This window comes from Lampetra planeri, chromosome 56, assembly GCF_965212315.1.
Source record: "Lampetra planeri chromosome 56, kcLamPlan1.2.h2, whole genome shotgun sequence".
NCBI classification, from domain to species: domain Eukaryota; kingdom Metazoa; phylum Chordata; class Hyperoartia; order Petromyzontiformes; family Petromyzontidae; genus Lampetra; species Lampetra planeri.
In genome coordinates this window covers 3716183-3730482 of record NC_136162.1, presented here as the reverse complement: position 1 = coordinate 3730482, position 14300 = coordinate 3716183, and the positions used below count along the sequence as shown (strand labels likewise).

Below are 14300 nucleotides of genomic sequence, written 5' to 3'. Positions count from 1 at the left end.
TGTTTACCAAGTACTCATTTGAGGCGGAGTCGACTTAGGGGAGGCCCAGGACCGGTTAAGATAATCAACACTCGTGTTGGCCGTGAGCGGGAATGGACCTGGGGAGCCAGGTTCGAAGCGAAGCACGCTAACCACGACACTACCGCTCCCCATAATAAAACACGCACAAACACAGTTTCAGTTTTTTTCAGTTTCATTTATTAGGTGTAGCCCTGTGAGCCATTCGGCTCTTGAATCGGGTGCAACCGCAACGAACAAAAACATGAACAAGAAAACATCTTAGAGTGACTATGCGCAAACAGAGAAATCCAGGAAAAAACTGCAAAGTCTTCCAGAAAAAAAAGCACCGTACACCAACGCTGTGCGAAAATCCCAGTGGGATGCAAGTCAAACAACAACAACAACAACCACAAGACAACTTAGATTAAAACTCCGTACTACAACAAACAAACATGGCCAAACCAAAAAACTTTTCGAAATCACCCAAATAAAGCCATAAGCAATATAACAGTGATCATAGGAACTGTGACCGAAATTTCACAATAAACGACATAAACAACATGTACCACCAAACCCTGTAGCCATAGCTGGCTGCATGAGTCACTCCACAACAACAACACACTCACTGTGAAATGAATGCGAAATAAGGGAAGCTCTCAAAGAACTATTACACCAGTATTTGTGTCTGATTGCTGTGTTATAGACAAATTGGTGCCCGTTGCACACAAACAGGCCTTCACGACCAATTGTCCATGATTCAGTTTATTTTGGCTTGCATCCTCGCGTTGGTATGTTTAACATTATTTTAACCATAACCCTCCCTGTCGTAATTTAGTTTGGCGAAGAACAAAAATAAGAAAAACAAAAAATAAACGGTGCATTTGCCCACGTCGTCGTGACAGCTTGAATTGATCTGCTCCGTCGGCTGGTGGAGGGCAACAGCTACAACGACGATGTGACCCAAAATCAGCGAATCGTGAATGGAGGTTCATAATAAAGGTTTTTTGGGGTTATACCGCGTAAGTATAAATGTGTCGTAACCCACTGCTCCGTAGACGGGCACCCAGCGCAGTTCCACCGCCTGCACACCCGGCGGGCCAACACCGCCACCGCCTTGGGGCGAGGGGACGGCAGCTGCTGCGGGCGGAGAATCAATCACCCAAAGGGATTCATCTTCTTGGTTCTTTCGGTAAAGTCACGTAGAATGGAAACACTAAAATAATAAAAATAAAACATAATAAAATAATTCTCACGAAGTTTCGGCCACAACGCAAGTAGCCGTCCTCAGGTGGAGAACAGGTCATTCAGACTCTGTCTCCTCGACAGACCTGTTCTCCACCTGAGGACGGCTACTTACGTTGTGGCCGAAACGTCGTGAGAATTATTTTATTATGTTTTATGTTTATTGTTGTATTATTTCCATTATACGTGATTTTACCGAAAGAACCAAGAAGATGAATCCCTGCAGTCACGAAAGCTTTAAATCGAAAAAGACACCCAAAGGGTGTTCGGCTTCCGTCCGCTTAAAGACAAAAACGCGAGCAAAGGGACCGCTCCGTGACGCCACTTATCAAGCACCGCCGTCTCGTATCCACGTCGCATTGCGGCTCGGGCAATGTTGAGTTCGTTGAATTGTTCGACCGAATTCGATCACGAAAAAAAAAACGATTTTGGCTGCCCTTGTTATTTTCGTTGCCGGCTCCACGCTGGCCTGATGGATCGACTCATCATCTTAGCCTGCACCCAAGTTCAAGTTCACCCCCTGCCTGTCTGCCTTGCCTGCTTGTCTGTCTGCTCGCCCCTGTCACGGCAGGTGTTGGAGGCGTACGGTCAGCTGGCCGGGCCGGAGGGTGCAACACAGACCCGACGCAGGTGAGGCCACGGCGTGGCGAGTGGCGAAACCTTCCCTCCCCTCCCTCGAGTCGGCGAGCCAGGATATACTTCGGTAACCCGCGCACACCACATCCATTCATTCCTCTCCACGCTGGCTGTAGCTACTGCTGGTCACGCAACCCGCCCCCTGCTCATTCCTCCAGTTTCCTCCTCCCGTCGCTAAATATGATGCGCGCAAATGTAACGCTACTCGGTCAAAACATCCCCGTGATGAAAGGCGATCTGTAAATTACTGAATTGGGTTTACATAGAGAAGCAGGAGCAGCGTCAACATTACCCCCACCCCCCTACTGTGAAAACACGGCAGGGTCCTCCTGAAAGAGAGTCTTGAGACTCGCTGAAGCTTTCCTGGGTAAACAAGCAGCAGCAGTAGCAGCAATAATGATGAGTCAATCTACGTAAGGTGCCAATTGCCTGTTGCCTTCCCACGTGATTTAGCACTGTGTGCACGTTGAACTTCTTTCGCACCGTACGTAGCCAACCGTGCTGATCGGAGGTGCGGGGGAAGGACAACAAACTAAACACATGAAGCAGTTCTAAAGAAATCAGTTTTCAAACTAGATTTAAACGGGGTGGTGTGTGTGCGTTTATCACAGCTTGTGGAGAGCGGTAGTGTAGCGGTTAGCCCTACGCTACGAACCCAGCTACGGCCAATACCAGTGACGATTATCTGGGCCTCCCCTACGTCGACTCAGCCTCAAATGAGTACCTGGTGTGGTGGGTAAAACATCACCACTGGGGAGACAAAGGCGACCGGGCGTGGTGTTGGCCACCCACCCCCTCGTGTGCCGTATCGGGCTTCATAGGTGATAATCATTAACAGCACTTGCCCCAACAGTTTGTTAAGGCTATCGGGGGATCTTTGCATTTTTTGTTTTATCATCAGCTCACCAGGACCCATTCCCAACAGACTGCAGGCAGTGAAATACCTCATGAAGGACCGCCAGGTACACACGCCTGCCCTACCTACACGCACGCTCACACAGACACTCAATGTCACATTCGTGTCGCGACGCAGTCACATACAATCACACATTCACTTGCCTTGAGATTTAAATAATCACAAAGTCTCACGTTCACTCGGTCACATATTCACGCAATCGCACATTCACATGCCTTGAGATTTAAATAATCACAGAGTTTCGCGTTCACTCAGTCACATATTCGCACAATCACACATTCACATGCCTTGAGATTTTAAATAATCACATAGTCTCACATTCACTCGGTCACATATTTGCACAATCACACTTTGACACAATCGCACGTTCACAGAGATACTCAGTCGCACAACTGTAGAGTCAAATGATCACACCATGACTTGTTCACTCAGACACAAATTAACGCAACCAATCGTAAGTCCACACAGCTATACGGTCAGGCAAATCGCCTTCACTCAAACAACACGATGACGCATTCACACAATCAACAAATGTGAATTGGCATTGTCACTCAGCGTGTGTCGTGTGTGCCTGCTGTGGTTGTTGTTGTTGTGTGGCTGTTGTGTTGTGGGGCATTGCGGTTATGGCTCAGCCCGCGTCGTCTCTGTCTCTCTGTCTGTCTCTCTCTGTGTGTGGACGGCACCTTCATGTTCACTTTCTGAAGCGCTCGCTCGTCACCGTGGCGTGCGCGATGACCACCACCACCACCACGTGGCTTTTCTTTCGTGTTGTGCGCGGTGCTTTTAGCGCCACAGCGCGTCGATTTGTAGCGTTTATTTTCATTTCTTTGCTGGTGACTTTGTGTATTTCATATCGAAATCGCCTCCAGTGCTTTTGCTGCTGGCGGCAATAAAAGTTAATTCTAGATTTGAAGCTTTCGTGACTGCAAGGATTCATACTTTTGGGTTTTCGGTAAAGTCACGTAGCTTAAAAAATAAAACAAATAAATTAAATCACGACGTTTCGGAGGCAACATAAGCTTCCGTCTTCAGGTGAAACCGTCACAGCAAAATTGCTGTATTCACTTGATACAGCAATTTGTATTCACTTGATACAGCAATTTTTATTCACTTGATACAGCAAATTTGCTGTGACGGTTTCACCTGAAGACGGAAGCTTGTGTTGCCTCCGAAGCGTCGTGATTTAATTTATTTGTTTTCTTTTTTAACCTACGTGACTTTACCGAAAAACCAAAGAGTATGGCAATAAAAGTTGTTTAAAAGTCAAAAGTCTCTCTCTCTGTGTCTCTCTCTGTCTGTCTCTCTCTGTCTGTCTCTCTCTGTCTGTCTCTCTCTGTCTGTCTCTCTCTGTCTGTCTCTCTCTGTCTGTCTCTCTCTGTCTGTCTCTCTGTCTGTCTCTCTCTGTCTGTTTCTCTCTGTGTGTCTCTCTCTCTCTCGCCACCGTTGGGTGCGGTTGTGTTCACCTGGAGCTCCTGCTCTAACGTGTGTGTGGGTGGGGGCCTGGGCTCAGGTGTGAGCCTGGGCCTGGCCTAGGGAGAGTTTTCCTAGGGAAAAACGCGAGGTTATCTCTGCGTTTTCTCCCCGTGTATCGGCCTGCTGTAGTTAGTTTGTATTACTACTGTCGTTTGTGGGTTTGTCTGTGTGGTGCGTTTGTCTGTGTGTTTGTTTTTGTTTGTTTGTCTGCTTGGTTGGTCGCGTTGTGTGTTGGCCTGGTGTTTTTTTTCACCTGGTTTACCTGGCTTAACACCGCGTGTGTTTGGCCTGTTTGTCTGTTTGTCTGTTTGGTGAGTGTTTTGTTTGTGTGTTTGTTTGTGTGTTTGCTTGTGCGTGCGTTTGTTTTGTTTATCTGTCGTTTTGTCTATTTGTTTGTCTGCTTGGCTGGTCGCGTTGTGTGTTGGCCTGGTGCTTTTACCTGGGTTAACACCGCGTGTGTTTGGCCAGGTTGTCTGTTTGGTGAGTGTTTGTTTTGTGTGTTTGTTTGTTTGTGTTTGCTTGTGCGTGCGTTTGTTCGTCTATCTGTCGTTTTGGTTATCTGTATGTTTGTTTTGATTGTTCGTTTTCGTTTGTCTGCTTGTTGGTTCGGTCGTGTTTGAGTTCGTCTGTGTGTTTGTCCTGCGCGTGTGTGTGCCTGTCTGTGTGTGTGTGTGTTTGTGTTGGGTGTTTGTTTGGTGTATTTATTTTTTATTTGTATTTTTATTTTTATTTTTTATTTTTATTTTTTTTATTTTTTTGGCGATTATTTTTGTTGCTGCTGGTGCTGCCATGCGGGCGACGTGGTTCAGCCCAGCAGCATGGAGGCTCTTACCGACGATCACGGCTTCCGGTGTTTCCCATCGCCGGGGACAACGCCTGAGGAAGTCGCCACTGCAGTGGCAACGCACACCGGGCTGCCTGCTGTCCGGGTGGTGCAAAAAGAGAACCGTGGCTATGTTGTGTACGTAGCCACGGTGGAGGCGGCAGCGCGTGTGGTGGAGAAAGGACTCGTAGGCGGAGGTGGGGGGGGGCAGCGGGTGCAGTGCACCCCTCTCACGGCACCGACGGCGCGGATCACCATCACGGGCGCTCCACCATATATGACCGACGCGGAGCTGATGGGAGAGCTGCAACGCTTCGGCGCGGTGGCTTCGAACATCAGCAAGCTGCCAATGAGAACGCGGAACCCTGCCATGCGACACATCTTGTCTGGGCAAAGGCAGGTGCTCCTCATCTTGAAGGGTGGACGCACCGTGTTGGACGTGGCTTTCAAGCGCGCCGTTGGTGGCCGCGTCCACACGGTGTACCTAGCCACCATCGAACCACGCTGCTACGGATGTGGCGGCGTGGGACACGTGAAGAAAAATTGCTCCACCAGGGCGGGGTCGGGTGGAGCTGGGACAGGGACGACGCCGACGCTGCAGCCGCAACCGCAGCAGCAGCGGGAGCATCGCGAGCGGCAACAGCAGCAGTTGCAGGATCAGCAGCAGCAGCAGCTGCAGGATCAGCAGCAGCAACAGCCGCAGCAGCAGCAGCAGCAGCAGCCGGTGAGGGAGCACCCCCCGCCGCCGCAGCAAGAGGTGCAGCAGCAGCCGCCGCAGCAGCAACGGCAGCAACAACAGCCGCAGCAAGATGGTGCCGGTTCCGCGCCGGAGCGCCGGGAACCGGCCCCAGAGAAAGAACCCTCTGACGAGGACGGTGGAGAGTTCACCAGCGTCGGAGGGTCGCGGAAGAGGAGGAAGATGGGCAGGCGCGGGAGCGCCCAGCCCGTGGAAACAGCCAAAACAGCTGGCGACGGTACCCAGCCAGCTGGCCGACCTGTGGAGGAGCGGGGGGGGGGCGTGGGTGACGCGCCCCTGGTGGAGACGACCGAGCCGGGAGCGCGACCTCCGGGCCCGACCTCACCCCCTCCAACGCAGGGAGAGAAACAACTGACGACCGCCACCGGCGCCGTGGCTGTGCCGGGTAGCGCCGAGGCTCCGAGAACCACCTCTCCGCCTGTCCTGAGGGAGGGGGAGGAGATGGAAATGGACCCGGGGGAGAGTGGGCTGCCTGCGAGCGGGATTGTGCCCAGCGAGGGCCCGGCCCCAGAAGGGGTGGCGGGGACGGAAGAGGAGGCCTGCGCCGACGTAGGAGGTGGCGTTACCCTCACCGACATCGGGGGGTGGCCCGACACTGATGACAACGGCGTGCCGAGCGGGTTCGTGCCGGTGAAGGGCGACCCTCCCCCCATCCCGAAGATGCATTCCGAGAGTGTGAAAGCGAGACAGAAGAAGAAGAAGAAGGAAGAAAAAATGCCCAAAATTAGGCTCGAGCCAGGGGAGGCCCCGGCCCCAGAAGGGGTGGCGAGGACGGGAGAGGAGGCCTGCGCCGACGTAGGACGCGGCGTTACCCTCACCGACATCGGGGGGTGGCCCGACACTGATGACAACGGCGTGCCGAGCGGGTTCGTGCCGGTGAAGGGCGACCCTCCGCCCACCCCGAAGATGTATTTCGAGAATGTGAGAGCGAGACAGAAGAAGAGGAAAATGCCCAAAATTGGGCTCGAACCAGGGGAGGCCCCGGCCCCAGGAGGGTCGGCGAAGGCGGTAGGGGAGGCCGGCCCCAATGAGACGGGTGACCGTGAGGGCCCTGAGGACGACTGGGATGAGGAGGAGTACCCCCGAAAGTACGCAGGGTGGAGGAATGAAGGTCGGCCGAGGGAATGCACTCCAGCAAGACTCCTCGCATGGATGAAGGCGGCGTACGGCGAGCGGAACATTTACGTACAGAAGACGTTCCCCGATAAGGGGAGTTTCTTTAGGACGGCAAAGGCAGTGGTCAAAGACCCACACAAATACAGCTTCAACCGGCAGGAAGTTTACCGTTTGAAGGCGATGGTGACCAAACTGAGGAAGCTGCCACCCTCCCCCCTCCAACCGGGAGAGGAGGGTGAGGGGGAGCAGGAGGGGCCCTGCAAGGCGAAAGGGGGGCCAAAGCCCGGAGTGATAGGACACTGACTGTGAGGCGGTGGCGACGTGGAGTAAGATGGCTGAGCAGTGCTTGGTGGTGCCATGGAATGACCACACCGAATGCACTCGGACTTAGTTTCAGCGCAATTTGCACCGGAACCGGAATAACACGCACACCGGACACTGACTGCGATGCGATGGCGATGTGTTGCGCGATAATAAGTGGAATGTATGTTGTTGTCATGACAGCATGTACATGTTGATTGGTGATTCAATGAAGCAAATGCTGTTGTCATAAAGACATGTACTTGGCTTGACCGCACGGAAACTTTCCAGCGCAATTTGCGCTGGAGTAATAAAGTTTCTCAAAAGTCAAAGTCTGTCTGTTTCTCTCTGTGTGTCTCTCTCTCTCTGTCTCTCTCTGTCTGTCTCTCTCTGTCTCTCTCTCTGTCTCTGTCTCTCTCTCTCTCTGTCTCTCTCTGTCTCTGTCTCTCTCTGTCTCTGTGCTCAGTGCTTCCCGGAGAGGACGGACGCCGACTCGGCGCTGGAGCTCCTCGTGCAGGTAACGCCAACGCCCTGTCCGAGCACGGGCGCCCCAACAGTCTACGGAGGCTCCACGGGGGAATTTGTCGTCTTTTGTGCGAAGCTGTCGGGCGTGCAGGTGACGTGCGAGTGGTGTGCGGGCGTGGCGGGCTGCCTGGCGGCGGGCGGCGTTCCCCCCGCGGTGGCGGGAGAGGAGAGGGCACTGGCGGCGGACGCGGTGCGCTCCGCGCTCTGCTGCGCTCACGCGGACGGACTCGGCGGTCTGTCCGCAGACGCACATCACAAGGCGAGAGAGATACAGGCAGCGAGTGAGCGAGCGGGCATTGACCGCTGGCAGTTTTTTTTTTTTTACCAGGTCATGCCCACTGAGCTCTACAGCTCTTTTTTCGGAAGCGACCTGGCCACAAACGATAGCCTAACGAAGTGGCTTATATTTCGATTTAAAGCTTTCGTGACTGCAGGGATTCATCTTCTTGGTTCTTTCGGTAAAGTCACGTAGAAGGGAAATAATAAAATAATAAAAATACAACATAAGAAAAAAGATTCCCACAATTATTTTATTATTTTGGAAATAATAAAATAATGAATATTAAACATAATAAAATAATTCTCACAATGATTTTATTGTTTTATTTTTATTATTTTAGTATTTCCATTCTACGTGACTTTACCGAAAGAACCAAGAAGTGGCTTATCACGTGAAATGTTTATCACGGCCAAATACTCGAAAGGCGTGTTTTGTAAATGTGGATGGAAAAACCGGAGGACCCGGAGAAAAATCCACGCAACCACGAGGAGAACACGCACATTCCAAATATCCAGCAGCAGGCGTCAAGGACGGGATCGAACCCACGACCTCCTGCATACCAGGCAAGGAAGTTAACATTTTGCCACCGTGGCGCCCGCAAACATTCACGCCCCGAAAAAATAAACCATGCGGCCTTAATCTCTGAAGCACGCACGCACGCCGTTCACGTTCGGACGAACGACTGCGAAAAAGGGAATCGCGCAGCCCTGCGATGGCTTGATCGCATCACCGCTGGCATTAGAAGGAGCTCTAGAAGAGCCCCGCTCGTCTTGAGTGGGGTGGAATCGTCCACACTTTACCCCACCACACGCGACTTGATGATCGGCTGCGGTGCACCCATTTACACCCGGAGGAAGGGGGTGGGGGCAGGAGAAAGGAGGTGTGAAGGGTACCTGCACAGACTCTTGACGAATAACGCATGGAACCTCCACAGGCGGGCGGTGCGCGAGTGTTCGAACAGATCTGTTGTAAGACGGGGATATAAAAAGACTCCAGTGACTTAAAGAGTCCAGAACATTCCGGGAAAGAGAGCGGTTCTGCGGACGATGAGGAAGAGGGAGGATGGAGGGAGGAGGATGGAGGATGGAGGAGGAGGATGGAGGCGAACTTGTGACTGTGGGTCTCTGTGCTCGTTTCGAAGGTGGGCCACCCCGTGGTGTCCTCGCGCACAGGAGCGCTGATCGTGATCGTGCCGCGCGTGCTGGGCCTGGCGTTCTGGTCGCCGCTCCTGGACGACGCGGACCTCCCACGCGGAGGCCTGCGGCTGTTGGAGGTGAGCGAGCGGAGGTCACCGGCACACGCTCGCACGTTGAGCTTCTGTCGCACCGAACGTAGCCAACCGGTGCTAATCGGAGGCGCGTGGGAAGGACGACAAACTGAACACCAAAGCAGTTCTTAAATGCACGACACGAACTTGGTCAGACCATTTCGATTTAAAGCTTTCGTGACTGCAGGGATTCATCTTCTTGGTTCTTTCGGTAAAGTCACGTAGAATGGAAATAATAAAATAATAAAAATAAAACATAATGAAATAATTCTCACGACGTTTCGGCCACAACGCAAGCAGCCGTCCTCAGGTGAAGACCAGGTCTGTCGGGGAGACAGCGTCTGAATGACCATTAAGTGGCTTCACCCAAAAATCTATTCTAGCTCATAATGGCTGGGAAAACATACCGTGTGTTAGGCTAGTTAGTTAAAGTTTTATTTTTATCTGGTGAGGGCCCACGGATCCCATCGGAGGTCTGAGTTCGCCAGTTGGATTCCGTTTGTGCCTCTGGTCGGGCGAACGATGGGGTGACGCGGGCGGATGGGGGCCTGTAGCGTGTGCACGGCGAGTTGGAGGCTGTGGTTGTCTGTGGTTGATCGGGTCTGCTCTGCGGTGGTGACGATACGCGGTGCGGTCTGCGCGCAGGAGTTCGTGCAAACGTTCGCGCTGCACCCATACGACAGCGTGCCCCGTCGGCCCAGACCTCTGTCGTCTTGGTCTCACGAATCGGAGGTATCCCTGGACGCGCGCGTGAGCATTGCATTCACAGTGAATGTATGAAAGCACGTTGCACTTATTTCGCACCGTACGTAGCCAACCGTGATAATCGGAGGTGCGGATGGGCTGATCTCGTCCCCTGGTTAAAGTGCAGGAGTCTGACTCACTAAAGACGCGTGGGACTTTGGAAACAAACCGTGGGATGGTGAGCAGATTACCTCACGATTTTGGGCCACCTCGTCCCAACAGAAACCCAATGTAACTCAACCTGGGTTTGAATATCTGTACGAGTGAAATGTTCTTTTCAAAGAACGTCTATTATGCTGCCTAAAGTCCTCCATGCATTACGTACGTATGTATGTTGGACTTCTTTCACACCGTACGTAGCCAGCCGCGCTAATCGGAGACAAAAAGCAGTTCTAAAGAAATTCGTTTTCAGATGTGGAAGAGTCCGGCTTACGTGACTAGGCTTGCTGAAGGGCACGTGGGTTCACACTTATGGGTTTGCCTCTGGCTCACACGAGTGAAGTCAGACCTATGGTGGAGGTGTAATGGGTTCCGGAGACACTTGTAGAGGTAACTTCTTTATTACAATCCAACACTCCAACAGTCCTGATACTCTGTTACAGCCTAGGTACACAGCCTAGATACACTACTCTGGCTACGCTCTGGAACTCGCCCTCACAAGGACGTAGAGCCGGGAGTTCCAGAGTCCCACCACTGGCCCTCACAGCATCCCAGGGTCCTGAGATGGCTGGTCTTGGGTCTTGGGTCTTGAGCTACAACTGGCCCTGATCGGCCAGGGAGCTGCCCTTTTATGCCTCGTCCCCAACGAGGGGTGGGGTTGTGTGCGCCCCCAGATATCCCACAGAGCACACACAGCCCCCCCCGTTGGTGGCGCCAAGGGGCTTAACTGGCTGGGTTGTCTGGGATTCCAGCGCCTGGCACCGGCACCAAGGGGCTTAAGCGTCTGGGTTGCCTAGGGTCCCAGAGCCCCCAGCAGCCCCTCCCCTCTTATGTCACTACAGAGGGACGGCAACCGGCGGGAGGGAGCGACCGCGTTACTGACCCCGTGTTCACTCTAAACTAAACTAAAACTATGTTTTTTATTTTACCATATAAGTCCCGCTGAGCTATGTAGCTCTTTTTCAAAAGTGACTTGGACACAATCGAGAGCTCGGTGAAGCGGCTTATCATCATGTGGAAATTTATAGCGGTCGATTACTCGAAAAGCACATGAGTTCTAAATGTTGAGGGAAAAACCGTAGGACCGGGAGAAACATCGACACGACCACAGGGAGAGAGAAAGAGACATGCCAACTCCAAATATACAGCAGGCGTCAGGGTCAGGATCGAACCCACGACCTCCTGTATACTAGGTGAGGCAGTTAACATCTCCTAGCCACCGTGGCAACTTGGCACTGACCTGGTACTGACTTGGTGCTCGTTCGGTGCTGACCCAGCGATGACTCGGTGTTGACCCGGTAATGACCCGGTGATGACCTGTTGCTTACCCGGTGATGACCCGGTGATGACCCGGTGCTGTGTGATGACCCGGTGCTCTCTTCGTCTGGCCGTGCCGCCAGGGATACCGGATCATGAACCTGCTGCTGGCCGCGTACCGGGGCGACGTCGCCTCCCTCCGCAGGTGACGGCGGCTCCCGCACCACGCGGCAGCTTCGGGCCTGTGCCCTCTCGCCATCAGCGTCTAGTACACAGCACAGACTCTATTATTCATAATCAACGTTTTTGGGTTTAGATCGCGTTATTTATAAATGTGTCGTAACCCTCCACCACCCGACATGGCCAATCACGTTGACAAAAGACAAATAGTTCACTGCTTTAGCCCACCGGTGTGTTGAAGCGTGAAACCACAAAAATTGTAAATGCTGTGGTTTCACGCTTCAACACACCGGTGGGCTAAAGCAGTGAACTATTTGTCTTTTGTCAACGTGACACTTTTTTTGCTGATTGGCCGTGTCGGGTGGTGGAGGGTTATGACAAATTTATAAATAACGCGATCTAAACCCAAAAACGTTGATTATGGACAGACTTTATTAGTGGTATATTAGTATTGTGTTAGCGTGCACATTACCATCACATTTGCGTTATATGAGCATGATGTTAGTGTGATATATTGGAAGTATATTAGTATAATGCTCGTGTTATATTCTTTTAATATTACCGTGATATATTCGTATTTTATTGGCATTATCTATTAGCGGAATATTACAAAACATTTTTGCATTATATTAACGTTATATTTGAACATTATATTACCATAATCGCACTATATTAGCATTGTATTACCATACTATTATTATATTCACCAAATATAAGCGTATGTGCATTATATTATATTACCGTTATAAATTATTGAACTATAAACTATTTTTTTTTTTTACCAGGTAAGGCGACCTGGCCACAAACGATAGCTCAACTTCGTGGCTTATCATGTGGACATTTATTGCAACCAAATGCTCTAAGCACACGTTTCCAAATGTGGAGGGAAAAACCGAAGGACCCGGATAAAAATCCATGCGACCACGGGGAGAATGTGAAAGCTCCAAATATACAGCAGCAGCAGGCGTCAGGGTCGGGATCGAACCCACTAACTCCTGTATACCAGGCGAGGTAGTTAACTTCTCCTAGCCATCGTGATGATGATGATGATGAGAGAGAGAGACACGCAGACTCCAAATATACAGCAGCAGGCGTCAGGGTCGGGATCGAACCCACGACCTCCTGTACACCAGGCGAGGTCGTTAACATTTTGCCACCGTGGCACCGCTAGGGAGCCACGAGGGAGACGAAGGCAGCCGGGTGTTGTGCTGGCCACCCACCCTCTCGTGTGCCGCCACTCGCCAACGCCACTCGCCCCCCAGTCTCCCGGGGGCTACGCGGGGAACCTCTCCGCCATCCCTTTCGCAGGATGGTGCTGGCCGGCGTGCACCCTGGCCTGGCCGACTACGACGGCCGCACGGCGCTGCACCTGGCCGCCTCGGAGGGTCACCTGCACGCCGTGCGCTTCCTGCTGGAGACGGCTCGGGCGGACTGCCACGCCCGCGACCGGTAGCTCACGCTCACGCGACGCTCACACCCGGCCACCCGGCCACCCGGCACGCACCGTTCACTAAGACAAAGCCACCCCCCCCCCCCACACCACTGCCTGTACAAGGCGCCACCACTGACGTTTGCCATGTCCGGGAATCGAACTCAGGTGGCCGGGTTCGTAGGGAAGTGCGCTAGCCGCTACGCGACCGCTCGCCATACATATGGACAAGGGGACAAGCACCATCCCCCCCCCCCCCGCCCTTGTATAGCGGTATGGAGCAAGTGCATATTCACTCCGTGCGTGATCAACGTGCATATTCACTCCGTGCGTGATCAACGTGCATATTCACTCCGTGCGTGTTCAACGTGTGTTCATCCAGTGCCATGCTAACCGTGTGTTCACTCTGTGTTCACGCTGTACTGTTTTCACCAGGGGCGGTTTCTTCATTAGGGCGATTGGGCGACGCACCACCAATCTCAGCCGTCACTGTGCCTCTGGATAGAGTCCAATCAGCGTCATGTCACGTTCTGTGGAGTACCGCCTCTTTTTGGGCGATTTCACTCCGGCTGAGAATCGCCCCGAGTGGTCCCATAGACTTACATTCAAAGATGTTTTTTTTCGAACGGCGGGCGCTGCAATGCATTCTCTATGGCTTCCGGGAGGGCTCGCACTAACGTGCTTACGTCATCATACGTAAGCACGTTTCAGTCAACAATATTATTTTTCGCCACCTAGTGGAATCTTTAATAAAAGAAACTGAGTGGATTGTAATAATAGTGAGATAGAAACAAACAAGATGTATTGTAAGAATCACTTTATTTTTCATTAATATTAAAGAAGTGAAGTTGCCTTTACATGCTTAAGCTGTTAATTTATCCTTTGCATGGGTGGACCTTATCCTTATCAATCATCCAGACATTTGCCCCCCCTGAGAGATTTTGCCGGAGCCACCACTGGTTTTCACCATGTGTTCACTGTGTACTGTGCTCACCGTGTGTTCACCATGTGCTCTCTGTGTGCTGTGCTCACCGGGTGTTCACTGTGTACTGTGCTCACGGCGTGCTCACTGTGTGCTGTGCTCACTGTGTGCTCACTATGTGCTCACCATTGTGTTCACTGTGCATATTCACTCCATGCGTGTTCAACGTGTGTTCATCCAGTGCCGTGCTCACCGTGTGTTCACGCTGTATTGT

At 52.1% G+C, this 14300-nt stretch overlaps 1 protein-coding gene across 3 annotated transcripts in view; it reads left to right on the top strand.

Annotated features, from left to right (window-relative positions):
* The window catches only part of LOC144735680 (glutaminase liver isoform, mitochondrial-like), a 30078-nt gene that overhangs the window by 13428 nt on the left and 2350 nt on the right, over window positions 1-14300 (top strand). For 2 of the 3 annotated variants that reach the window (XM_078618152.1, XM_078618153.1), the window contains exons 12-14: window positions 1814-1872; window positions 2780-2840; window positions 7730-8302. In XM_078618152.1, coding sequence (XP_078474278.1) covers window positions 1814-1872; window positions 2780-2840; window positions 7730-8260 — 651 coding nt within the window. In that variant the 3' untranslated portion in view covers window positions 8261-8302. Of the gene's footprint in view, window positions 1-1813; window positions 1873-2779; window positions 2841-7729; window positions 8303-9209; window positions 9342-9980; window positions 10068-11638; window positions 11701-12983; window positions 13125-14300 lie in introns of those variants that run through there. The other variant, XM_078618154.1, reaches the window with a different exon arrangement.